Raw genomic sequence first — 27,179 nt, 5'->3', positions numbered from 1 at the left:
CTTTGCTAATTCAGTAGTTAACTTATCCCCTCACAAACTTAGCTTATTCAGTAGTAAACTTATCCCCTCACAAACTTGGCTAATTCAGTAGTAAACTTATCCCCTTACAAACTTAGCTAATTCATAAGTAAACTTATCCCCTCACAAACTTAACTAATTCATTAGTAAACTTATCTCCTCACAAACTTTGCTAATTCATCAGTAAACTTATTCCCTCACAAACTTAGCTAATTCATTAGTAAACTTATTCCCTCACAAACTTTGCTAATTCATTAGTAAACTTATTCCCTCACAAACTTAGCTAATTCATTACTAAACTTATTCCCTCACAAACTTTGCTAATTCATTAGTAAACTTATCCCCTCACAAACTAAGCTAATTCATTAGTAAACTTATTCCCTCACAAATTTAGCTAATTCATTAGTAAAGTTATTCCCTCACAAACTAAGCTAATTCATTAGTAAACTTATCCCCTCACAAACTTAGCTAATTCATTAGTAAACTTATCTTCTCACAAACTTAGCTAATTCATTAGTAAACTTATCCCCTCACAAACTTAGCTAATTCATTAGTAAACTTATCCCCTCACAAACTAAGCTAATTCATTAGTAAACTTATCCCCTCACAAACTTAGCTAATTCATTAGTAAACTTATTCCCTCACAAACTTAGCTAATTCATTAGTAAACTTATTCCCTCACAAACTTAGCTTATTCATTAGTAAACTTATTCCCTGACAAACTTAGCCCCTAATTTACTTATTCCCTCAGAAACTTAGCTAATTCATTAGTAAACTTATTCCCTCACAAACTTAGATAATTCATTAGTAAACCTATGCCCTCACAAACTTAGCTAATTCATTAGTAAACTTATGCCCTCACAAACTAATAGCTAATTCACAAATAAACTTATCCCCTCACAAACATAGCTTATTCATGAGTAAATTTTCCTATCATCTTATGGTTAAATAGTCAGGAAAAAAACCAGATTCTGAAACTCTATTTATCAATAACAGTCTAATTGCTACTAATTGAGGAAAACCAATATAATTCCAATTATCTTTACTTCAAATACATCTTGTTATAAGGTATATAAATTCACAGGTGTTTCACTGTAAGTTGTAGATTTTTCAGGAGAGATAATTTAACCTTACTACAGTGTGTGAGGTATAACACAAGGTGCCAAAGTCTGTCTGCACTGGTATAAATATTAACATAGTTTTTCACATTTTGTAACATTTTTTTATCCTTATCATTTCATAATACATTTCACATTAGTTTCTTTTTTCTTTGCACATTTTGCCCTTAAAGGGACTCCACTGAGGTTTTTTGACATGATGGGACTGAAAATATTTTTCCCAGATAAATGTACTATTTAATGTAGGGTTAGACAACTAAGCTTTGTGCAAAATTTAAGATCATTTGGGCACTTCTTTCTTCCAAAATAATTATTCAAACTGTATAAATGACCCAAATTGAAAAGCATTTAAACGCTTTTCACTCAAATCGTGCTAAGAAAAGCATAAAAATACGATTTTCAATTTATTTCAAAGTATATTTCTTAACTATCTTTGCAAATATTTCTGTTTAAAGTGCCCCAGCTCATTTATGTAAGAAATTCAAATGTTATGTTTTTAGGCTTTTAAACCTCACTTGAGTCCCTATAATCTGCTGGAATGGAACCAAAAGTGATCAGCCTTTACCAACAGTATAGAGCCAGGCCAACCTGCACATCTGTGCAGTCAGACCAGGCTCTATACTGTTTGCAGCTCAATTTTTGTATTTTGATATTGAAATCCCTTTTACTTTGAATGGACTGTTCCAAATTCAAAGCTGGACAGATCCATTATAGAAATATAGTACCTAAAGGGTATTAGGCAGCATTGTAATATTTCTGAAACAAAAACTTTTGTCTTTTCTATAAAAAAAAGACTCTTTATATAGTGCACTCTAACTAATACAGTTAAATTTCTTTCAGGCTTTGTTAATATGTTTGCTAACTGTGATTAATTCTCTTTGGGTTTAATATTCATTTGGGTTCAATTTTCTTTGGGTTTAATTATTCTTTTTTCTTTTAATTTATGATACATCAGTAATTACAGGGCACTGAGCTCCCAATGATGTCTTTGTGCAACTGTATGCAACTATCTGACTAACATGTTAAAACTTCAATACACTATTACCTTACTTGTCACTGACAGTGTGAAAACGTTACCTTTTTCAGATAACCTTATTCCATTTATCACATGAATTACCCTTTAATCTTACAACTTAATTACAGCTTTTTACTAAATCTTTGAAACCAGACACCAGTTACTGCATACCCTCATACATAATTAAACCTAGATTTGAATCAAAAAGTCAACCCTTATTTTTGAAACGATTTTTCATGTGTTTTTCATGTCGTAACAAATATAAATACAAGAAACACTTTGTTAAATTTTTTTACCTTTGAAATGCACTTTCAAAAGATTTTTTTTTTTTTATGAAAAAGTGAGATAATTCATTGTAATCGAATTAGAACCTGCTGAAAAAAATAAATCAAAATTACGACACAAGAGACCCATCAACTAATAGAATAATAATCATTGACTGTCTCTCATAAAATAACATTCTTTATTACATTAAATAGATATCTATTGTGGTGGCATGGCCAATATTGGCTAAGAAAATACACACTATACATGGCCAATATTGGCTAAGAAGATACACACTATATAGATATATTTTGCGGTGGCATGGCATGGCCAATATTGACTAAGAAAATACACACTAAATAGATACCTATTGTGGTGGCATTACCAATATTGACTACAAAAATATTCACTTTATAGATATCTTAATTGTGGTGGTATGGCCAATATCGGCTAAGAAAATACACACTCAATAGATATCTATTGTGGTGGCATTGCCAATATTGGCTAAGAAAATACACACTAAATAAATATCTATTGTGGTGGCATGGCCAATATTGGCTAAGAAAATACACACTAAATAAATATCTATTGTGGTGGCATGGCCAATATTGGCTAAGAAAATACACACTAAATAGATATCTATTGTGGTGGCATGGCCAATATTGGCTAAGAAAATACACACCAAATAGATATCTATTGTGGTGGCATGGCCAATATTGGCTAAGAAAATAATACACTTAATAGATATCTATTGTGGTGGTATGGCCAATATTGGCTAAGAAAATACACACTCAATAGATATCTACTGTGGTAGCATTACCAATATTGGCTAAGAAAATAGACACTAAATAGATATCTATTGTGGTGACATGGCCAATATTGGCTAAGAAAACGATACACTTTATAGATATTTTTTGTGGTGGTATGGCCAATATTGGCTAAGAAAATATACACCAAAAATAGATATCTATCGTGGTGGCATTGCTGATATTGGCTAAGAAAATAAACACTAAATAGATATCTACTGTGGTAGCATTACCAATATTTGGCTAAGAAAATAGACACTAAATAGATATCTATTGTGGTGGCAATGTCAATATTGGCTAAGAAAATACACACTAAATAGATATCTATTGTGGTGGCAATGTCAATATTGGCTAAGAAAATACATACACTCAATAGATATCTATTGTGGTGGCAATGGTCAATATTGGCTAAGAAAATACACACCCAATAGATATCTATTGTGGTGGCAATGTCAATATTGGCTAAGAAAATACACACTGAATAGATATCTATTGTGGTTGCATGGCCAATATTGGCTAAGAAAATACACAATTTATATATATGTATTGTGGTGGCATTGCCAATATTGGCTAAGAAAATACACACTAAATAAATATCTACTGTGGTGGAAATTTGGCAATATTGGCTTAGAAAAGACTTGTTTAATACCAAACGTAATTAAAATGATTTTTTTTATCTTTTCCAGTGTTTTGCTTGAAAGCCTTAAAATCTTCCAAAAAGAAGCAAGTCGAGACCTAAGAAGATTTAAAGAGTACAAAGAAGAGAGAGCAGCAAAAAGATTCCATCAACTGACCAATCAAGTGGCAAAATGTGAAAGAAATATAAGTTCTCTTCAAAAGGATCTCAATAACTTAACTCAGGATTTTTCATCGTTACAACATGACAAAACTTTTTTACAAAGTGAATTTGACAACTTACAAAATAAACACGAATCACTCAGGAATTTTACCTTTGACCTCCAACATGACCTCAGTGCCATTGTTGAAAACATTACCTCATGTTGCAATACTCAAGAAAAATTGACCAATCAGAACAAGCAATACTCAAGGACCGATGAGAAAAAAGGATATTTGACCAATGAGAACAGAGGGTCACATAAATCTACCAATGAGATTGAAATTGTTGAGTTTGGGTCAGGAGAGATTGATAATAACTTCCTGTCTATGCTAGAGGAGAAAACAAATAGACTTGAAACTGATGGCAATGTTGATAACCTTGATCATGGTAGTGGGGAGACAACCTATGAAGGCAGTGGAGAAACTGACAATGAACATACAGAATTACCTCCCTTTATTGATATAAATAACTATGTGCATATAGAAACTTTTCAAAATGAAAGATTAAAATGGGAAGGTTACTTCCTTGCATTATCTCACCAGTATGACAACCTTACCAGTTCTTTATCTGATCTAGAAAAACGGGTACAATCCATACAGCTAGGGTTTTTCATGCAAAATTTACAAGCTCGCTGAAAAATTTTTACTCAGAATGTGAAACAATGGAAAAAGGGAAAGACTGTGAGTAAAAAAAATAGTAAATTACAATAAACAATCAGGACAGATAGTGAAGATAAGAAATGGTTTTGATAATCAGGTAAATACCGATATACGCGGGAAAAAGTTTCCGCGAATTTTTCTCAGGATCCAGTTCAATATTTTACGTATGTATATCATTCGGCAAAATAACTCCATGGAAATTTAAAGAAAAAATTAAAAAACTTGAAAAAAAAGTTCGGGGTCAGCTAAAGCGATCCCAGGAAATTTTACTATGTTTCCCAGACTAGATACGTATCGGGACTGGTTAGGGCAAGGGATGAGGGAAACCCAAAATCAGTTGAGACCAGTCAAAAGAAGGATAAAAAATACTAATGTCTGGTCGAGATTTAGGTCTGCAGATAGTTTTCAACCAAAACAGGCTTGGAAATCTCGAAGTTAAATTATTAAATGAATCGCTATATTCGTGTAAAAAATTCAACATGGACGCTTACCAAGATTCACAATTAGCTAGTCACGAAGGGATTCTAAAGTCAAACACAAATTCGGTCATTCTACTTCACGAGCTTGTGAAAGAATTAGAATATACGATGAAATCTCTAAACTCTAATATACGAGCCAGTGAACGCAAGATTCGTACTGTGGCTGGTAACCTTGATTCTCTACGAGGGTTGGTACCAGCTATTATAGGCCTGAAGAAGGAAGTGGACAACTTTATGTACCAACTTCCAAAAGGTATGATATCAGAAGATTCTTTCAGTGTAGGTCTTAAACATAATGGAAATCAAAACACTTCATATTTTAAGTTCAAGTAGATCTTTTAATATGTGAATAAAAAAATTTTTTTTAACAAATTTTCTATGCTGATAACATAATTTTTCTTATACATGTCATGGATGCAGTAAAATTTGATTTTTTTGTTGAAAAAGTGATATCCCCACTAAGCAGGACCATATAACTAATGCAGTTTAAAACCTGGCGTTAATGCTTTTTGAAAGATTTCATTAATATCTTTGCAAAATTTCACTTTTTTAAAAAAATTTCAGATTGCTCTGAGGTTTATGAAAGAGGCTTCAAGAGGTCAGGAGTTTATGTCATCCACCCAGAGGGCGCTTCTATATCAAGTTTTAGGTTGACCTTCACATGAAAAAGATGGCGGAAATACCCCCCCCCCCCCCCCCCCCCCCGTTGATTTTAGCAAGATTTTATGGCAGTGTGGATTTTAGAAAGAAAAGGAGGATTATTTATCATGGTTTTGGCAAAATTTTAAATTTTTGGAAAATTTGGAATACCTCACTTGTAACCCTTTAACAACTTAACACCCTTTAGATCTCATGACGGAAAAATAAAAATATATGGACCGCCCAAAATTTTGAAAAAATTAAAGCCTTTCGATAATAAATATACACTTTAAATTTTCAGGCTACAGTGGTAACGCCACCGTGCCTGAGCATCCACGAAACCATGGGTTCAGTAAAAAAAAGGGGAAAACGACGGCCAGCAGCAAATCGCCTTCTTCTACGAGGCCCGGATTTGGAAACAAACACTGTCAAATGTTGAAATTTAAACGGCAGGTTATAAGGCATTGCCCCCCCCCCAGAATTGGACTTTGCTGTGCCCTCGATTTTTATGTGGTTTTGTTTTTAATTTACCAACATTATTTCAAAGCCCCCCCCCCACCCAAAAAAAAAAAAAAGAAAAAGTGGATGAGACTTGCGGTAAATTTGCGGGTTCTGTGCGTGTTTCAATGAGGTAAAAATAACCTCCCTTTGTTTTAAAGATGAGAGTTCAACCAAATGAGAGTTTAGGTTTGTTAGGTCGTCTAAATGTTTTCCTCTTGTTTGCAACAAAATAGCAAGTTGAAAATCAAACATGTAAAATAGCAAGTTGAAAATCAAACATGTAAAATAGCAAGTTGAAAATCAAACAAGTAAAATAGCAAGTTGAAAATCAAACATGTGAAATAGCAAGTTGAAAATCAAACATGTAAAATAGCAAGTTGAAAATCAAACATGTTGATAAGAACTGAATGAAAATCTTTATACCATCCTTTGCCACAAAGAGAAATCAACAAAGATGAAAATTAAATTTGGGTTAAAAAACTTATGTTATTCATGCTGTCAAATATTTACCTCAAGTAGCAACAAAAAGTCTTAAAATTCTTGTTAGTTATAAAATCAAATCCTGTAGTGGATAAAGACGGAATAACTTGTGGGGTTGAGAATTCTCGTTTTTTATATCCTTTAATAAACTACTTTAAAAGAATTTCTTTGTCAATTATACCTAGTTTCCAACACTGTAACATAACATGCAGTCACAAAGATTATACTTTCTGTGACCACATGAACAATATTATAATGTGTTGTGAATCAAGATAATTAAAGGGACTCCATTGAGATTTTTTGACATGAAGGAAACTGCAAAGAAGAGCTTAATGTACAATTGGATGGAGGTCTAGACCAAAAACTTGTGTGCAAAATTTCAGATCATTCTGTGTTTTTTAAGAATGATTATACTACATGTATTTGTAAAAAAAAATGACTCTTTTCCATTCAAATCAGGTTAAATAAAGCACAAAACTCTAATTTTCAATTTATTTCAGAGTTTAATTTTCTTATTCATCTTTTGCATAATTTTCTGTTTCTACTAATTACATGAGAAATACAAGTTTGTTTTTTTTAGGCTTTTCAACCTCAGTGGAGTTCCTTTAAACCAAAAAAACTTAAAAAGTTAAATTACACAAAAGTAATAAAGCTATAAACTCTAATACATATTGTTTTGTTAATTAAATGTTCACCTGATTCTGATAATAAATAATACAATAATTATGTCATGTTTTTGATCATCATTTCTTTGTATACTTTTAAAGCTACATGCCTCAAGATGAGTAAAAATATTTCAATAAAATCAAACTTGAGAAAAATGAACTATGATGTAAGGAAAAGTAAAAAGTGTCAAGATTCAAGTAATATTTTACATATTATGTGCGATTTATGACTGATTTTTCAGTATTTACAACTATATTAACTGCCATACTAATGAAGTAAAGGCTATTTATGCTTATTTTGACCACTTTTTGGTAATTTAAGTGGTATGTAAGTGTCATTGATAATGACTGTGTAAATTGCTTCCTTATGGTTACTTTACAATATTACACATTCAAATACATTTTTTTAAATTTTCATGAAAATTAGCATGAATCTGGAGGCTGCTGCTTTAATCAATATAGACTTACATCATCTGATCATTATCTAAACAGCTGTAATGTAAGACGGGCATCAAATACATAAAACAGGATTTCTAATTGTATGGTTTTAGCCTGCAACATTTTTAATTTTGCTGTGTTAGGCTTTCTTTTGGGATTCTTATTTTCTCTATTTGATAAAGGTCAAAGGTCAACACCTTTAAATACCTGAAATTTATTACATGCTTTTCGGTGGTTAATAGAAATATATCAGTGAAATATAAAACTGACATTTCACTGTTTGAAACAGTTAAAATATCAATTTGATATTTTTCACTGTTTTTTTTTTTAAATTAAAACCTGTTACGTTGTTTCAGTGATATATTAGTGTGCACAGTACTGGAAACCAACTTAATGATGTGATGTCGTAAATATCGTCATGTTGTATTATTATCTGGCCAGTATTTCATTAAGTATAGGTTAAAATGTCTTTTAAATGTTTCTTTACATATAAATTAAAGAAAATTTGTTTAGTTTAGTGTAAGATCAATATATATTTCACGGGGGGGAATCACATGACTTTGTATAGTAATACCCACGAGAAAATGGCGACTGCTGAGCCCCGGTAAGTACCTTATTATGTTAAATTAAGGTGACAAACGTTTCTTAAATCAAAACAAAACCTAGCGTATCATATGCGCGTTAACTTTTTTCAAATGACAATACAAAGTGCATTATCCTAAGTTTTCTGGTTTTTGAAAACATTGTTTGAATTGTGTGAAAATTGCACATTCAGACGATAGTATTTGCACGCAAGCGATGATAACTTGGTACCAAAATAAATGAAAATAAGCCTTCTTTTTGCACTTAAGACACCAAATCAATCATTTTATTGACATCTGTTTCTTGTAAGAATTCCATATAAAATTTTGTTGGAAGGTCTGTAGCCTACAAATGCTCCTTTGCAAGTGTTTAGTAAGTAAAACGAACAATTTCTGGATAGTAAAGTTACACGAAAACAAAATAGTAAGTTCCACGCACAGTTTCCAATAGCTTACTTAAATGTGACGAAACTATTTTTATAATTCTTTTGGTTTCAAATTTGCAAGTGTGGTTCCGTCTACGGTTGAAGAGAAACAATTATCGAGAGAGTATTTTAATAATAATTCATATTATTTCATAATACATGTATTCATATTCATATAAATTCATAAAATATTACTTAAACTTAAATAAACTAAAAGAGAATTGACATTGATACTCACAATGTACGTTACACTTGGCCCTTTTTCACGTTAGACTGGACCACAAATCCTTTATCTTTAGAACTAGATTTTATAAAGAAATAAACTGTGGGCAAAAAGGAAATATTACAACACCATTATTTATTTTTCAGTATCTGCAATTTGGACCAAAAACACAAAGGAGAAAGACTTTTCGCCAATTTCACATGATATTTAATGCCATCATAGAACTGGTATCAAAGTTTTTATTAAATTTTATTCTTTTATACACTGGCAGATTTATAAATAAACCAAGGGAAGTTTTGTTAAAATGTTTATGTATTACTATACGTTTATTTTCTTACCAATGTGCAAATGTGTTGCGTCGTAAACTCTTACTTTTGTTTGTGATAGAGTAAGTAAATAAGATATTCAGTGGCGTCATGGCCGATTGTTTAAAGTCCCTGATTTTATATACATGCTTCTCACCGCTATGGATTCTAGTCCGACCAGAGTCCTTGAATTCTTTCATCAAACTAGGATTAACAAAACGTCCGGTGCTTTAACTCAGGTGTCCCGAAATTGACGGTGTGATTTGAAACCCAGCATCTAAGATTGTTTTATGTAAATATTTTTTTTACTCTACTTGCCTTCATTTCTTTGACCGTTTGATTTCAAATATTCGTTTTTCTTTGAAGGTCCATTATGCCTCTTAAATGCTATCATTTTTATTTAAAAAAAAACTGTTTATTTTTGGTATCTTGCTACAGTTTCCAAAAACATACTCATTTGCTAGATACTCAAACTATCTTTTACATCTTTGGTTCTGTTGGCGATTGGTATACCTTTAGTGAATAAGTATTTCGTATGGAAGTCAAAATACTACTTTGTTTACATTTTGCTACCTTAGCGACACATCACTTAATATAATGTTCAGTGCTACCTTTTTCAGTTGTAATAAAATACTATCATACGTTTTATCCATTATTTAAACATTATCAAACACATGTTTGACATTTGTTAATAATTAAAACAATATGGATTTCCGAGGAACAATGTGCCATTTATCATAACTTGTATCACTGTATCATTGTTGTTGTTGTTTATTTTTTGTAAGAAGTTTATAATTTTGTTCTTGCGAATTCTTCAATATATTTTCATAAATTAAGTAACATAGTGACTAAATGTAACAAATACCGCCATATAAAAACATTGATCAGCATTCAGTTAATAAACATCACCATACCAATTAACAAGCAATTATATTTGTTCATTACAGTAAAATGAGGGCCAAGACACACCTGAAACTGCACAGAAAAATAACACTGAGCCGTGTAATATCAAATCCCATCAAAAGTTCTTTTGATATATTATAATAACAACCAATTAAGCATTCGTCCTATAGACAAAAAAGTGAAATATTTGTTCTTGAATAATTGAAATAAGTATTTTCTTTCTCTTAACATATGAACTTAAACTTTCTTTTAATGTATATGTATGCTAATGGAAACTGTGCGTGAAACTTACTATTTTGTTTTCGTGTAACTTACTATCCAGAAAGTGTTCGTTTTACTTACTATACATTTGCAAAGAACATTTGTAGGCTACAGACCTTCGAAAATATATCTTATATGAACTTCTACGATAACAGATGTCAATAAAATGATTGATTTTGTGTCCTAAGTGCAGAAAGTAAGTTTATTTTCATTTATTTTGGTACCAAATTATATCGCTTCGTGCGAATTACTATCGCTGAATGTGCAATTTTCACACAATTCAAACAATGTTCTCAAAAACCAGAAAACGTAGGATAATGCACTTTGTATTATCATTTGAAGAAAATTAACGTGCATATGATACGCTTGGATTTGTTTCGATTTAAGAAACGTTTGTCACCTTAATTTAACATAATAAGGTACTTACCGGGGCTCAGCAGTAGCCATTTTCTCGTGGGTATTACTATACAAAGTCACGTGATTCCCCCCCCGTGATTTCACCTCGTGAACACCTAAAGTCTATATTTCACTCGTGGTTGCGCCGCTCATGAAATATACCATATGTTGCTCATTCGGTGAAATAATTATATTGTGATCTTACACTGAACTAAACAAATATCCTCCATAATATATTTATGTTGTTTTTTTTACATCATCTGCCCATCTATGTTGATTGTGATATGATTAAAGTTCTATTGATAGAAATCTGGCATCTATGTTAAAATAACTTTAAACTCGGTCCATCAATCACAGAGATGTTGTAAGGTAATGTGTTTTACTGTAAGCTAACTTGTGTCATGATGTGAATTTTATCTCCATCTGGATCAGACATATCAATCACAATTTGTTTGAAACCTTCCACTAATCTCATAGAATCACATTATCAACAGAAAGTAGACAAATAGGAAGTTCAGGTTACTTATTCTGTATTTAGAAATATATAGTTACATTGTCCATAAAAAAATTTCGGACATGTGAAAGTATTTATTTTGTACATTAAATATGAATAACCCCTGGTGAAAGAACAAAATGATTAGTTAGAAAAACTACTGTCTGATTGATACAAGGAAATTTTAATCCTTACTACCCAAAATATTTTGAGCAGACTTGTCCCATCTTTCAACCCGGATATGCTGGCTGAACTTTGTCTATACCTGACACATTGGTGACATAATACTGTATAAGAAAAGATTTATGTGTGTCAAAAAATTGGCGAATTTAAAATTCCACACATTTTGTGTGATGAAATATTAGGGAATCATGCAAGGGTAGAATTTAATGACAGGTTGGTTAATATTTCTGCTAGAGGAAATTTTCGCGATTTTCATCAATTCAGGAAATTGGCCAATATTTCTGTGTCGCCAACTTAACCACTTATAAAGTATGCTGCTAGCAAGCTGAATGTCTAAACCTTGCTAGGCATTCTTCATAGAATCTATGTACCAACTATACTCTTACTTTATATTCGAAATTCTAAAAGTACTCATAAGCCCAGTAAGACTGGCAGATTATACAATTCCAATGAAGCCAAACATAGTCATTTAACCTGAATCTCTTTTTAATGTTCTTTAATTCAAACATAATCTGTAGGTAGTGTAATGGGGGTTAATTATTACTAAAATAGTTACCATATTCAAGAGAGACAACACATCTGAAATGAAAATAGCTAGGAGCCAGTTGAGTGTAATGGTAGACAACTCTGTATGAATTATTCTTTGGTAAAGTAACTTATCTAAGGGAGACTACTCACCTGAAATAAAAATAGCTAGGAACCAGTTGTGAGTAATGGTAGACAACTCTGTAAGAATTCTTCTTCAGTAAAGTAACTTTTCTAAGGGAGGCTACTCACCTGAAATGGGACAGCATCAAAGAACACAGCTAGGAAGGAACCAGTTAAGTGTAATGGGAGACAACTCTGTAAGAATTCTTCTTCAGTAAGGTAACTTATCTAAGGGAGACGACTCACCTGAAATGGGACAGCATCAAAGAACACAGCAAGGAACCAGTTAAGTGTAATGGTGGACAACTCTATATCAATTCCCTCTAAATGATGGTAAAGGGCAGGTAATTTGTCTTTCACCATGTCTTTAAGGACTTGCTGATCAGACTGGGCCCCGATCAGACTGTGATCAAAGTAGTGTGGAGAGAAGTAGCTCTCTGCAATGGCAACCAATGTCCTGAAATTATCATAGAAAGTCTTCAAAATGTTTTATTATGGTTATAATTATGAAGATGCTATAACAGCAGAGAACAAATCTTGCTGCATCCAGAAAATATATTTGTTTAATTAAAATCAATGCATGATAAATAAGATAATTGATTAAATTAATGACTCACTGATTGATTGATTGTTTGATTGATGGATTGATTAAATGTTTGATTAGGACTTGTTAAAAATTCCATAAAGATTTTGAAATACTGATTATTGAATAATTGATTATTTGTCACTTGATTAAATAATAACAAGAAATCATCCCCTAAATTTCATTAAGATTACTGTTAAACTGATATTTTATTACAGTTTAATTGATTAATTAATCAATTAACTCATCAGAAAGCCCATTACAGTCTCATAAAGTTTCCATAAGGAATAAAACTGACTGATTGCTTGCTTGCTTGATTGATTGATTGACTGCTTTCTTGACTGACTGACTGACTGGTTGATTGATTAATTAATTAATTAATTAATTAATTGATTGATTGATTCACTTACCAGAAAGCATCCTCTGGTTCCATAAAGATGAGGGACATACCAACTATGAAGTTCATACCCTGACAGTAACCGATGGTTGGATTGTGTACACAGAATGCCAGTAATACATCTTGTAAATCCATTATCTAAAATAATAAAATATTGATTGATTGATTAATTAATTGATTAATTAATTGATTGATTGATTGATTAATCCGATTGTTGGATTATATACACAGAATGCCAGTAAGACATCTTGTAAATCCATTATCTAAAATAATAAAATATAAATTGATTGATTAATTGATTGATTGATTGATTGATTGATCCGATGGTTGGATTATGTACACAGAATCCATTATCTAAAATAATAAATAAATAAATAAATAAATAAATTAATTAATTAATTGATTGATTGATTCATGCCAGTAAAACATCTTGTAAATCCATAATCTAAAATATTGATTGATTGATTGAATGATTGATTGATTGATACATTAAATAAGATGTAACTCAGTCAGCTAGTACCAGGCTTCATTGACTGTTTACAATTATAGGAATAGAAATAATTTAGCTACCTGTGTAAATTAGGAAAACAAAGCCATAATGGGTTCAAGCCCAAATGATATTACAATATTTAACTTTCCTAGACTGCGTTGTTGTGTATAAAAAAAAATGTTTAATGTAAATAACACCATATATAAACCTAATCATTCTTAGTAAGCTCTAACCATGGATAACTAGAACTATCACTAAATGTGATTAATACCCCCACAAGACTGCTTCGGAAATGAGGATGTTACTAGTAACAGAATACTTTGTAAAAGAATTGAAATATAGAGTTATGGTTGTGGGCAATTAAAGATAGTTGTGGTTCTTGTATGTTGCATTTCCTTTCAATGTGGTTGGCCATTGATGAAGTTTTATTGAATTGTAATAAGTCCAGAAAGACAAGGAAAAGGAACAAAGGGCAATAACTCTATAAATACGGAAGAAGAAGTTATTGTTCTTGTGCACTGCACTTCCTCTTATTGTGCTTGACCATTGTATGAAGTTGTTTTGAATTCCAACCAGTACATTTTAAGTTATGCTCCGGACAAGGAAAAGTATCAAAGGGCAGTAACTCTTTATTTTGTCAAAATGGAGTTATGGTTCTTGTGCAATGCACTTCCTTTTAATGTCCTTGACAACTGTATGAAGTTGTATTGAATTCCAAACAATAGTTTTCAAGTTATGCTCTGGACAAGGAAAAGTAACAAAGGGCAATAACTCTGTAATTAGTCAAGATGGAGTTATGGTTCTTGTGCACTGCACTTCCTCTCAATGTGCTTGACCATTGTATGAAGTTATATTGAATTCCAACTTTTAGTCTTCAAGTTATAGTCCGGACAAAAGAAAGCAATGGAAAAATAACAAAGGGCAATAACTCTGTAATTACTTTAGATAGAGTTATGGTTCTTGTGCACTGCACTACCCCTTATTGTGCTTGACAATTGTATGAAGTTGTTTCGAGTTTCAACCAGTAGTTTTCAAGTTTCAACCAGTAGTTTTCAAGTTATGCCCGTACAAGGAAAAGTAACAAAGGGCAATAACTCTGTAATTAGTCAAAATGGAGTTATGGTTCTTGTGCATGGCACTTCCCCTTATTGTGCTTGGCCATTGTATGAAGTTGTTTTGAATTCCAACCAGTAGTTATCAAGTTATGCTATGGACAAGGAAATGTAACAAAGGGCAGTAACTCTGTAATTAGTCAAAATGGAGTTATGGTTCTTATGCACTGCACTTCCTCTCAATGTGTTTGACCATTGTATGAAGTTATATTGAATTCCAAATATTAGTCTTCAAGTTATAGTCCGGACAAAAGAAAGCAATGGAAAAATAACAAAGGGCAATAACTCTGTAATTACCTTAGATAGAGTTATGGTTCTTGTGCACTGCACTTCCCCTTATTGTGCTTGACAATTGTATGAAGTTGTTTCGAGTTTCAACCAGTAGTTTTCAAGTTATGCTCCGGACAAGGAAAAGTAACAAAGGGCAATAACTCTGTAATTAGTCAAGATGGAGTTATGGTTCTTGTGCACTGCACTTCCTCTCAATGTGCTTGACCATTGTATGAAGTTATATTGAATTCCAAATATTAGTCTTCAAGTTATGCTCCGGACAAGGAAAATGCAACGGACCGCTGGACCGAACGACCGACCGACGGGTGACTCCTATATACCCCCCCAAACTTTGTTTTTGGGGGTATAATTACATGTATAAAGATAATGTATGCACATAACTAGAAGTGTAGAAAAAATCTTACCCCTTTGCTGCCTTGTGTTGAAAACTTTATATTAGACGGCATAGTTCTCATTAAATCTAGGGACACTTGCTTTCTATAACATGCTGCCAGCTGAAATAATATTTGCACACATTACACTTTTCTTTTTCAAGATGTTGATCCATGGAAATTCATCACTAAAGGGGCATGTATGTGGTAAATAAGCAAGATAATACTGGCCATTTTCATGGAACATGGTATTAAGGGAGTTTTATTGAACATGATTAATAGCTAGTTTTATTTGGCCATTTCCATGGCACTTGGTTTATAGCAAGTTTTATTTGGCCATTTCAATATAGAAAGTTTTATTTAGCCATTTCCATGGAATGTGCTTGAAAGCAAGTTTTATATGGCCATTTCCATGGAATGTGCTTGAAAGTAAGTTTTATATGGCCATTTCCATGGAATGTGCTTGAAAGCAAGTTTTATATGGCCATTTCCATGGAATGTGCTTGAAAGCAAGTTTTATATGGCCATTTCCATGGAATGTGCTTGAAAGCAAGTTTTATATGGCCATTTCCATGGAATGTGCTTAAAAGCAAGTTTTATATGGCCATTTCCATGGAATGTGCTTGAAAGCAAGTTTTATATGGCCATTTCCATGGAATGTGCTTGAAAGCAAGTTTTATATGGCCATTTCCATGGAATGTGCTTAAAAGCAAGTTTTATGTGGCTAATTTAATTTCCATGTAACATGTTTAATAGTAAGTTTTTTGTCAATTTTTATGCATCATCATAGTAATCATAAATAGCATTTAAATGTTTTATTAGGTACTTTAATGGATGGAAGATCAATGGTGAATAAAAAGTTTTAATTGGCCATTTCCATATACATGTAACATGATTAACATCAAAGAAGTTTTATTGGCCATTATTAAGGAACTGGTTACCCATAACAGTCAATACATTTGGCTCAAAGGCTATAGAAAAGAAAATGTTATTTTTTTATAAAAAAAAAATTGAATTATAACTAATATGATCAAAATAAGCTGTTATATAATCATGGCAGTCAATACACATGCACCTGATTCAGACAACTGGAACATCTGGGTATCACCAGAAACAGAATTATATTACTTCCCATATTTTTATCTTATCAAAACTGTACATAAAAAAGTGTTTATTTATAGAATAACCTCACTCTTTACATACATCACTGTCTGTATAAAATATTTGTTTGTTTTATCAACAAATTTGTTACACTGAAGATTAGAAGGTGATTGTAGCAGCTTTAATCAAAGTTAACCGGTTTTCTTAGAAATAGAGGATATTAAATCATTGATAACTAAGGTTCAATACAGAGTTTATTGAATGAGTTGAATATAATTATATTATACGAGCATCTAGCGAGCTCAATATTATTTTATTCAATGACTTCAATAAATTCAGTAATGAAGCTACAGGAATATGATATTCTATTTATCACATACCCAAAATAAATTAGTGAAAAAGAATAATTTTTTATTGACATGCATATAGTGTAACGCTTAAATTTAGTGCATCTTTACTAAGCACATGATGTCACATCATAATATATGCACAGTGCAATACCATTTTTACATAGTCGCAAAAGCGGCACGGGTATGTGATAATGTTATTTATTCCACTACATTCCTTACATTTATAATTTAATACCGTTTCAAATTAAAGGACATTTTACTTACAGCTTTTTATTCAAAGTGCTGTAAAAACAAGAGCTGTCCGTAAGACAGCGCGCTCGACTTTTTTATTGCTTGCCAATAAAAAAAGTTTTTGCAGTAAAAGGCAATACAAGAATCTCTGTATTTTTAAAGTGAACTAGTTGTTTGATACCCTTGAATATTACAGCAATGTTTATATGACATAATTTATGGTAAAGTGAACAAGTGGATAGGAATGAATTTTTTTAGATTTTTTAAGTTTTTTAGTGCTTGCCTATAATACAAAACATTGACAGTTAAGGGCCATAATTCAAATAAAATCTTTGACAGAATTACCTTCTCCTGGACATGTTTGGGAATCATGATTGTAAACAAGTATTCCAACTTTCAAATTAATATCTCAAACAGTTCAGTCAAAAAGTGGGACTGGTACTAAAAACTTAACCAAGATTCTAAGTCGATAAAAGGCCTTAATTTTTAAAAACAAATCCTTGACAGAGTTACCTTCTCTTGCGTACAGATGGGGGTAATGATGTGAAAATAGCATTAAAAGTTTCAAAGCAATATCTCAAAGGGTTAAGGCAATAAGTGGATTTTACCCATATTCAATGTATTTTCTAAGTCAAAAGGGGCATAATTCTGTCAAAAACCTTGACAGAGTTTATGTCCTCTTGTCTGTTGATGAAGGTCGTGATGGTAAACAAGTATGGTCAGTTTCAAAGCAATACCTCCAATGGTTTTGAAATAAAGTGAGGTGTACAAAAAACTTAACCAAGCTCAATACACTTTCTAAGTCAAAAAAGGGCCATAATTCTGTCAAAAACCTTGACAGAGTTTATGTACTCTTGTCTGTAGATGGAGGTTATGATGGTGAACAAGTATGGTAAGTTTCAAAGCCATACTTGTAATACTTCTGAAATAAAGTGGGGTGGTACGAAAAACTTAACCAAGGTGTGACGCCAACGCTAACGCCGACGCCGACGCCGGGGCGAATAGGATAGCTCCCCTTTTCATAGAAAAGTCGAGCTAAAAATAAGGCTTATACAGTTAAAGGGACTCCATTGAGGTTTAAAAAAGCCTAAAAACATAACATTTGAATTTCTTACATAAATGAGCTGGGGCACTGTAAACAGAAATATATGCAAAGATAGTTAAGAAATATACTTTGAAATAAATTGAAAATCATATTTTTATGCTTTTCTTAGCCGGATTTGAGTGAAAAGTGTTTAAACGCTTTTCATTTTATTTCCATTATATGTAATCATTTAAGTAGTCATGTATAAATATTCATTTCTTTCTTAGACTTTATAGAAAATTGACTTTTGATTATCTCCCTTTATGTACATGAAATATGATTTTGGTAATATCTTTATAAATAATGCTTTTGGAACTTACAATATTGATAAATCTTCATTTGAGCATCATATTTATGATATAAAAACATAAAAAGTTTGACAGGATCTTAAAGTTAGTTATGTGCAACTTACAGGCGACTCTGGAAGCATGTTACAAATATTCCTGTAATAGTGGTCTCCCTTGTCCTTTAACATTATTCTAATCCTGTATTGTACAAGTTGACGCCACATCTGTTTACGAAATCTATCTGGTATGCCTCCACGACACAAGGGCTTTAACTCTGTCAACTGAAATGTCAAATAAATATTAAAAAACTATTTCTATATCATTTGCTTTTAAAACATATTGCTACTTTAGTTATCAATTTGATTATTATAAGCATTAAAAATTTATGTACAGATTTAACACTTTTCTAGTTAATCCCCCTTTCTTTCAGGTAAATTTCTGTAGTTTTTTTCAGGTATATATCATGTATATATATTTTATCCCTAATTGAACATCTCCTGTATGTAAATAGTAAAACATAATCACAGCATGACTGGGTTACAGTGAGGGATGGGGGAACCAGAATGTAGAATCTAAACCTTTATTGAATAACTTCAAGTAGATCTAATTTTCCTCTTAGGAAATGGTTTTTCAAGTAAAAGAGCTAAAAAGTATCAATAAATATAATTTTTCAATGTGGATTACTGCCATGATCTGGAGGCAAAACAACCAACACCACTCACCATAAGATGGCCATTTATCAAACTTTAAGCTGGATAGAAGCAACAAGTGGGGGAGATACAGGACCCTTGCAAGTTCCCAACCCAATACAGATATATATATATACGTAATATTAAAATCAATTTCTTTTCAGACTGACACAATAATATTAAATTTTGTATTCATGAAAATAAAATCAATAGAAGATGTCAACTTTTTCTTATCCACTTATAATCTTACCTAAAATAATCTTGCATGAAAAAAAACATAATGTCCCAAAAGGCAGGATATTTGAACCAAAGGAGACTTTAATGACTCCAAAGGCAGCTTATTTCAGGCAAAGGGGGTATTTATAATAAGAAAAAGAAATGAGCCGCGTCATGACAAAACCAACATAGTGGGTTTGCGACTAGCATGGATCCAGACCAGCCTGCACATCCGCGCAGTCTGATCAGGATCCATGCTGTTCGCTATCAGTTTCTCTACTTGTAATAGAGTTGGTAAGCGAACAGCATGGATCCTGATCAGACTGTGCGGATGCGCAGGCTGGTCTGGATCCATGCTGGTCGCAAACCCATTATGTTGGTTTTGTCGTGGCGCGGCTCAAATGATGAAACCAACTAACACAAGAGACTGGATCTTTGCCATGTTGTCTCATAAACATGGTCCATCGTTTCTGGTGATCCTCGTAGACGCCTGCCTGCACCAGATAGTGGTACGTCAACTCTGTACACAGGTAATGTAACAAGAGCCCCGTGTTTGTGTACACGTGCTTGAAACCATACACGTCCACATGTACCTCATTGTTAGCCAAACTGGTAAAAGAAAAAAATGGACATTTTTTTTTTTTGAACCACGTTTAAGATAGAATGGACATAATAATCTTAGACATGTAAATGAGAAATGTGTCCAAAGAACACAAATGACCCCACATTGTTTTAACAGAACAGAACGAGCTATCTAGCAGAGTAATGACAGAAAAGGGCAAAGTGGGCAATAAAAACATGAATTTATGCTTCTTATATTTACGGCCCTTTACATGGCTTACAAAGCCGTAAAACACATTCATCTTAGACATGAAATCATAAGAGTTAATTCCCCTTATTTACTTCCTCTCTCTTTTTTTAAGAAAGCAATGCAATGTCGTGGTTTCAAGGAGACATTTATGAAAGACAGGTAATAGGACAGTTTAGGTGCCATTCCTGACACTTAAACCCAAATATATCTTAATATTGTCAAGCTAAATTAAATAATCTAAATAATTCCATCAATCTAATAGGTGCTCCCTTAACATTGTTTTGTTTGTTTTATTGGGTTTTACTTCACACCGACATAGTATAGGTCATATGCCGACATTCCAGCTTTACTGGTGGAGGAAGACCTGAGGTGTCCTTCCGTGCATTTTTTCAGGCACGAACGGGCACCTGAGTAGAACCACCAACGTTTTGTAAGCTAGCTGGATAGCTTCCTCACATGATAGAATCCAAAGTCCCTGTCGGGATTCGAACCCACAGGGGTGAGGGGCAAGTGGTTTGAAGTCAATGACCTTAACCACTCAGCCATGGACGCCCCTCCCTTAACATAATACGATGTTAATGAAAACAATAACATATGAGTCAATGTTACTGTCTTAATTTGCCTTTTTTTTCCTCTCTTTCAATGTATCAATTAACAAAGTCAGAAGGTTACGGGTTAAATGGAATTAGATTTGTTTGATTTAACACTCAATTGCCCCTATTATAAATTATTCTGAAATTTGTTTATTTTTAGAAATTTCAAAGCACCAGGGTAAATCAATTCAGTAGTTTTTAAGGGTCTATCAATTAAAAACAACAGAATTTTCTCAAAAAAAAAAAAAAAAAAATTTAGAAGCATGTGACAAAAACATGGGGATGATACTGAAAACCCTTAAACTTCAAATGGACTATTCCAATTTCAAAGCAGGACTAATCCATTTAGCAGTTTAAGGGTTCACCAATTACGAACAACACAATATCCTCAAATATTTTGTAAGAAATCATAATACAAAAACAAAAAGTATGCCTTTCATATGTTGGTAACCGTGGATTTATCTTTCTTGCTTCTTCTAGTAGTACTTGAACTCTCTTTTTATGCTGAAAGTACATAATGAGAATATTTGTCTTAGCTGCTATATACCACAATCATCAATTATACCATATTGTTCCCAATTAACGCCCCCCCCCCACACATTTTTATAGTTCAAATTAGCACCCCCCCCCAGTGGCTTGCCAGGGGTGTGATATAGAGAGAATACTGTAAGTTTCAAATCAGTACTTTGCTAGTTACAGAAATATATCTTGCAGACAAAATTTCACCTACTAATTTTTTTATATAAGGTGCTCCAATTGCATAAAAATCCAAGCTATAGCTAGAGGTGCCACAGATATAATGCTACTACATGTAGTATTAATGACCTCATGACATCACAACGTCATGAACTTCCTTGACAATGTCAGAATTGGAATAATATGTTACTTTATTTGTTGTGAACCTACATTAAAGTAAAATATATGTTTTGGTGTTGGCGTTAGCATAAATAGGATGTTTGTTTTAAGTTAAGGGGACAAGAAATTGCCTGATATTTGACCCTCAGGGGTGGCCATGACCTTGACCTGGAATTATGGCCGAATGGGTTCTGGATAGCACACTGACTTGTTGAAATGAACAATTTGGAGTTTGAAGAAAATCCTTCAAGGGTTATAGGATTTATAGAGTTGTACATTTGACCTTATAAGATGGGTTCTTTTCCTTCAATTTTTAATGACTTTACCATAAACCTCAACTTAATATCTGCATATCACAAAAAAAAAAATTCAGAACAAGAAAATTACTGCTGAATTTACTTTTAAAGTACTGGCCATGTCTTAAATTGTATAAAAGGAAATTTAAAACTAATACCAAGTTAAAGTCAAAACATAGACCCCCGTCTTATAAGAGATACACAAGTCCTATAGGCGAGTAATTATATACAATGAGTGACTGTTACCTTATCACCTCCATACAGGCACAACTCGACATCTTCTACACCCTCGTCACCAGGGAAACGTATACTAGACTGTATCAAGCTCACATAATCCATCTTCCATTTGTCTATCTCTGCTTCTAAATGCTGTAATTTCCTATAATATCGGAAAACATGTGACTTCCTATATCGGAAAACATGTGACTAGAAATTGAATTTCCTATAATATAGGAAAACATGTGACTAGAAATTGACTTCCTATAATATCGGAAAACATGTGACTAGAAATTGAGTGTCCGTAAAATATGTGACTAGAAATTTAGTGTCCTATAATATCAGAAAACATGTGACTAGAAATTGAGTTTCCTATAATATCGGAAAACATGTGACAAGAAATTGAGTTTCCTATAATATCGGAAAACATTTGACTAGAAATTGAGTTTCCTATAATGTCGGAAAACATGTGACTAGAAATTGAGTTTAGTATAATATTGGAAAACATGTGACTAAGAATTGAATTTCCTAAAATATCGGAAAACATGTGACTAGAAATTGAGTTTCCTATAATATCGGAAAACATGTGACTAGAAATTGAGTTTCCTATAATATCGGAAAACATGTGACTAGAAATTGAGTTTCCTATAATATCGGAAAACATGTGACTAGAAATTGAGTTTCCTATAATATCGGAAAACATGTGACTAGAAATTGAGTTTCCTTTAATATCGGAAAACATTTGACTAGAAATTGAGTTTCCTATAATATCGGAAAACATGTGACTAGAAATTGAGTTTCCTTTAATATCGGAAAACATTTGACAAGAAATTGAGTTTCCTATAATATCGGAAAACATGTGACTAGAAATTGAGTTTCCTATAATATCGGAAAACATGTGACTAGAAATTGAGTTTCCTATAATATCGGAAAACATGTGACTAGAAATTGAGTGTCCTTTAATATCGGAAGACATGTGACTAGAAATTGAGTTTTCTTTAATATCGGAAAACCTTTGACTAGAAATTGAGTGTCTGTTAATATCAGAAAACATTTGACTAGAAATTAAGTGTCTGTTAATATTGGAAAACTAGTGACTAGAAATTGAGTTTCCCATAATATCGGAAAACATGTGACTAGAAAATGAGTTTTCTTTAATATCGGCAAAATAATGAGAAATAGAGTTTCATAAAATATCTGAAAACATGTGACTAGAAATTGAGTTTTACATAATATTGGAAAACAAGAGACAAGAAATTGAGTTTCCTTTAATATTGGAAAACATGTGAATAGAAATTGAGTTTCCTATAATATTGGAAAACATGTTACTAGAAATTGTGTTTCTGATAATATATGAAAACATGTGACTAAAAATTGAGGTTCCTATAATATTGGAAAACATATGACTAGAAATTGACTTTCATTTAATATCGGAAAACATTTGATTAGAAGTTTCATATGTAGGAAAACATGTGACTAGAATTTGAGTTTCCTGTAATATTGGAAAACATGTGACTAGAAATCGAGTCTCCTATAATATCGGAAAACATTTTACAGGAAATTGAGTGTCCTATAATTTCGGAAAACAGGTGACTAGAAATTGAGTTTCCTATTATATCGGAAAACATGTCACTAGAATTGGAGTTTCCTATAATATCGGAAAACATGTGACTAGAAATTGAGTTTCCGATAATTTTGGAAAACATGTGACGAGAAATTGAGTTTCCTATAATATTGGAAAACATGTGACTAGGAATTGACTTTCTTTTAATATCGGAAAACATATAACTAGAAATTGAGTTTCATATAATGTCAGAAAACATGCAACTAGAAATTGAATTTCCTATAATATCTGAAAACATGTGACTAGAAATTGACTTCCCTTTAATATCGGAAAACATGTGACTAGAAATTGAGTTTCATATAATGTCGGAAAACATGTGACTAGAAATTGAGTTTAGTATAATATCGGAAAAAATGTGACTAGAATTGGAAAACTTAAACTGAAATAGCAAAGGATTTTCAAATTACAAAAATTACGCTCTCGGATATTGTGTCTAAAAAAGAAATAAATGACTACTTTTTCTTAAACAAATACTCTTCAAAATGGAGAACGATGGTAAACTAACAGTTCTTTATGTGTAAATCTGTTCGCTATAAAAACTCCTTAAACAAGGAACTAATGTGCTATATGCTATGCTTACAAGGAACTCCTAATAAAAGGAACAGATTTTGAATGTCCAAATGAGTTCGTTATAAGCGGAGTTTACTGTTGGAAAACGTGTGACTAGAAATTGAGTTTTTATATAATAGCAGAAAACAATAAGTGACTAGAAATTATTGCAATAATCACAATACAAGGGTTTCTGCCAATAACACATGTACACTGTGCAGTTACACGTGTATGAAATACCACCTCCAAATAAAGGTGTAGAAAAAGATGTGTTGTATAGAATATTTGAGACGGTGAAAGGTGATTTGAAGTCTGAAACAAGACAAATAGTTGTTCCTAGTAAATACCACAAAAGAGTTATGTCATTAGCTCATGAATCTATAGTGGGTGAGCATTTGTCTGTACGCAAAACGTTAGACAGGATACAGTCTAGTTTTCACTGGCCAGGTATTTCTAGTGATATTACTAGATTTTGCCGTTCCTGTGATATTTGTCAGAAGACGGTGCCCAGGGGTAGACTTCAGAAAGCTCCTTTAGGTGAAATGCCTATTATTGACACTCCGTTCCAAAGAATTGCGGTTGATTTGATAGGGCCAATAACGCCTGTATTTTTACACCTCTGTAATCAAAGGCCATACTATAATAGTGCAAAATGACTTAAAATGAAAAGAGTTAAAATTCTTTAACTTAACTCAAGCAAAGAATCTCACTAAATTTATTTTCAAGAATTCATGATCTTTTATATATTTTTCCATTTCAGAGCCGTAGAAACTGTTGGTCTTTGTAAGAATTTCAAATTTCATGTTTTAAGGTTTTGGGACCTCGGTGGGACAACTTTAAGATTAACAAGCTTTTTTTTATCCTGTTTCACGTGCACCACTTACATGTTTTGTTCCTGATAATGACCTTGTTCCTTCAGTCGAAGTTTTGCGAGTTTTTTAACTTCTTCGTTAAGGAACCTGTTCTGATTCTGTAACACTCGAATCTTCTCTTGAAATTCCTTATCTGCCTTCTTTAGCTTCGCGGGTGATCTACAAAATATATATGTCATTATTTTATGAAAATCTACGATAACTGAAAAGTAAAAAAAGGTATAAATTTAATTATGATGTGACACTAACTTTGTGCGTCACAGAAAATCTCAACATTGCCATGTGAGAAAGCTATCCAACTAGAAGACTGGCGGGTCTATTCTGGTGCCCATGCTCCTGTTGCTGATTTGACTCAGTCAATATGTCAACTGCCCGGTGAATATCAAGTCATATTCAATGTTACACTAGTCAATAATTGTATAATATTGAACAGCTATTTTGTGTCAATAACTACATATCCTATGTTTGTATGTACAACGCCACTTTTCTAATTTATATTTTCAAGTAATAATTTGAATAATATGTAGCAATATTGTTACAAAAGAATGTTCATCTACCTCTGTGATATAAATATAATGAATCAAAATGGAACCCCAACAGGTCGCCCAAGATGGCAAATTGAAAATGATATTAACTCAGTATAATTGAGGCTGAGGCATGTGCAAGCTTTCGTACATGCCATCCTGACACTGAGTACTGAAAGCTATGGTCCATTGTTCAATTTTTCTTCTCAATTAAGCTCAAATACATTATCACATATATCTTAGCAAGGAAGTGTAGAAAAGCTGTTGAATAAAAGTAATATTACGCTAGTGTAATATAACGCTTTGGCGTGACATCATTTGCGCTATATACATGAAGTACTACAAACATAAGGTATAAGTGCGCTTATGTTTGCATAACACAATAAGGCACGTCAATGAAATATACATGTATGATTCTTTTTAGCTCTGATTTACCGTTCTTATTTTGGAAATTGTGATATATATAATATTATATTTGTGTAAATTAAATATTTCATTTATTGAACTCGATGAACAAAACAATATCATTTTACCCAACTAGTTGCAAAATTTAGTATTATAAATCAACACTCATTCAATATCCTCTATGTAATGTTTTAAAGCATTAAGAGAATCAAAATACACAATAATTTTAAACTTAAAATGACACTATAAAATCTAATGATTCATTCTGTCTCTGAGGATATCAATTATATATTTCTATAATTTCAAATATGATTTCCCCCATCTCAATTTACAGTCATTTTATACAACAACTGTCATATTAAAGTGAGTTTTTACATTAAATTTTATACAGTACTAGTTTAAACAATGCTTGAAATGATTTGCTTGTAAAATGGGGACAGGTTATCTACAGTAATTTGGTTTATTGCAAAGTGTTGCATCATCAAGCATGATGCCATTAATGTTTTATATTCTATCTTTTTGTTGCTGTTGTTGCTTTTTTTGTTGTTTTTAATTTTTTTTTAAATTTTGGTGAGACATCATTTTTCTTGTTTATGATGTACATGTATTTAACTGTAACTATTTTGTTTGTTTTGTTTGTTTCATTTTACGCCTTTTCCCAATAGTTTTTCACTCATATAGGTGGGTAGTTTCCTAACCATTGTTCCTGGAGAGTTATACCAGTACTAGACTACCTTCCTCCGTGCTAAACTACCAAAGCATCTCCCGGGGATCGAACCCACACCAGAGAGGTAACTGGATTAGAAGTCATCGACTCTAACCCCTTGACAATGGAGGCGGTAAAAACTGTAACTAAAAAATAGGATTTTAATATGTTGGTTATCATTGTAAAAA

The 27,179-nt window shown here is 32.3% G+C and overlaps 1 protein-coding gene across 1 annotated transcript in view; it reads right to left on the bottom strand.

The window, feature by feature from the left end:
* The window catches only part of LOC132722444 (uncharacterized), a 124,368-nt gene that overhangs the window by 35,696 nt on the left and 61,493 nt on the right, over window positions 1-27,179 (bottom strand). Inside the window, exons 11-18 of the mRNA XM_060706954.1 lie at window positions 25,369-25,515; window positions 22,342-22,474; window positions 21,378-21,448; window positions 19,960-20,149; window positions 18,761-18,916; window positions 15,616-15,705; window positions 13,332-13,456; window positions 12,585-12,795 (exon numbers count right to left, since the gene is read on the bottom strand). Coding sequence (XP_060562937.1) covers window positions 12,585-12,795; window positions 13,332-13,456; window positions 15,616-15,705; window positions 18,761-18,916; window positions 19,960-20,149; window positions 21,378-21,448; window positions 22,342-22,474; window positions 25,369-25,515 — 1,123 coding nt within the window. The remainder of the gene's footprint in view (window positions 1-12,584; window positions 12,796-13,331; window positions 13,457-15,615; window positions 15,706-18,760; window positions 18,917-19,959; window positions 20,150-21,377; window positions 21,449-22,341; window positions 22,475-25,368; window positions 25,516-27,179) is intronic.

This window comes from Ruditapes philippinarum, unplaced genomic scaffold, assembly GCF_026571515.1.
Source record: "Ruditapes philippinarum isolate M1 unplaced genomic scaffold, ASM2657151v2 ctg2222_1_1_1_1, whole genome shotgun sequence".
Lineage (NCBI taxonomy): Eukaryota > Metazoa > Mollusca > Bivalvia > Venerida > Veneridae > Ruditapes > Ruditapes philippinarum.
The sequence above is the reverse complement of the archived record's forward strand: the minus strand, read 5'-3'. Positions and strand labels throughout refer to the sequence as shown.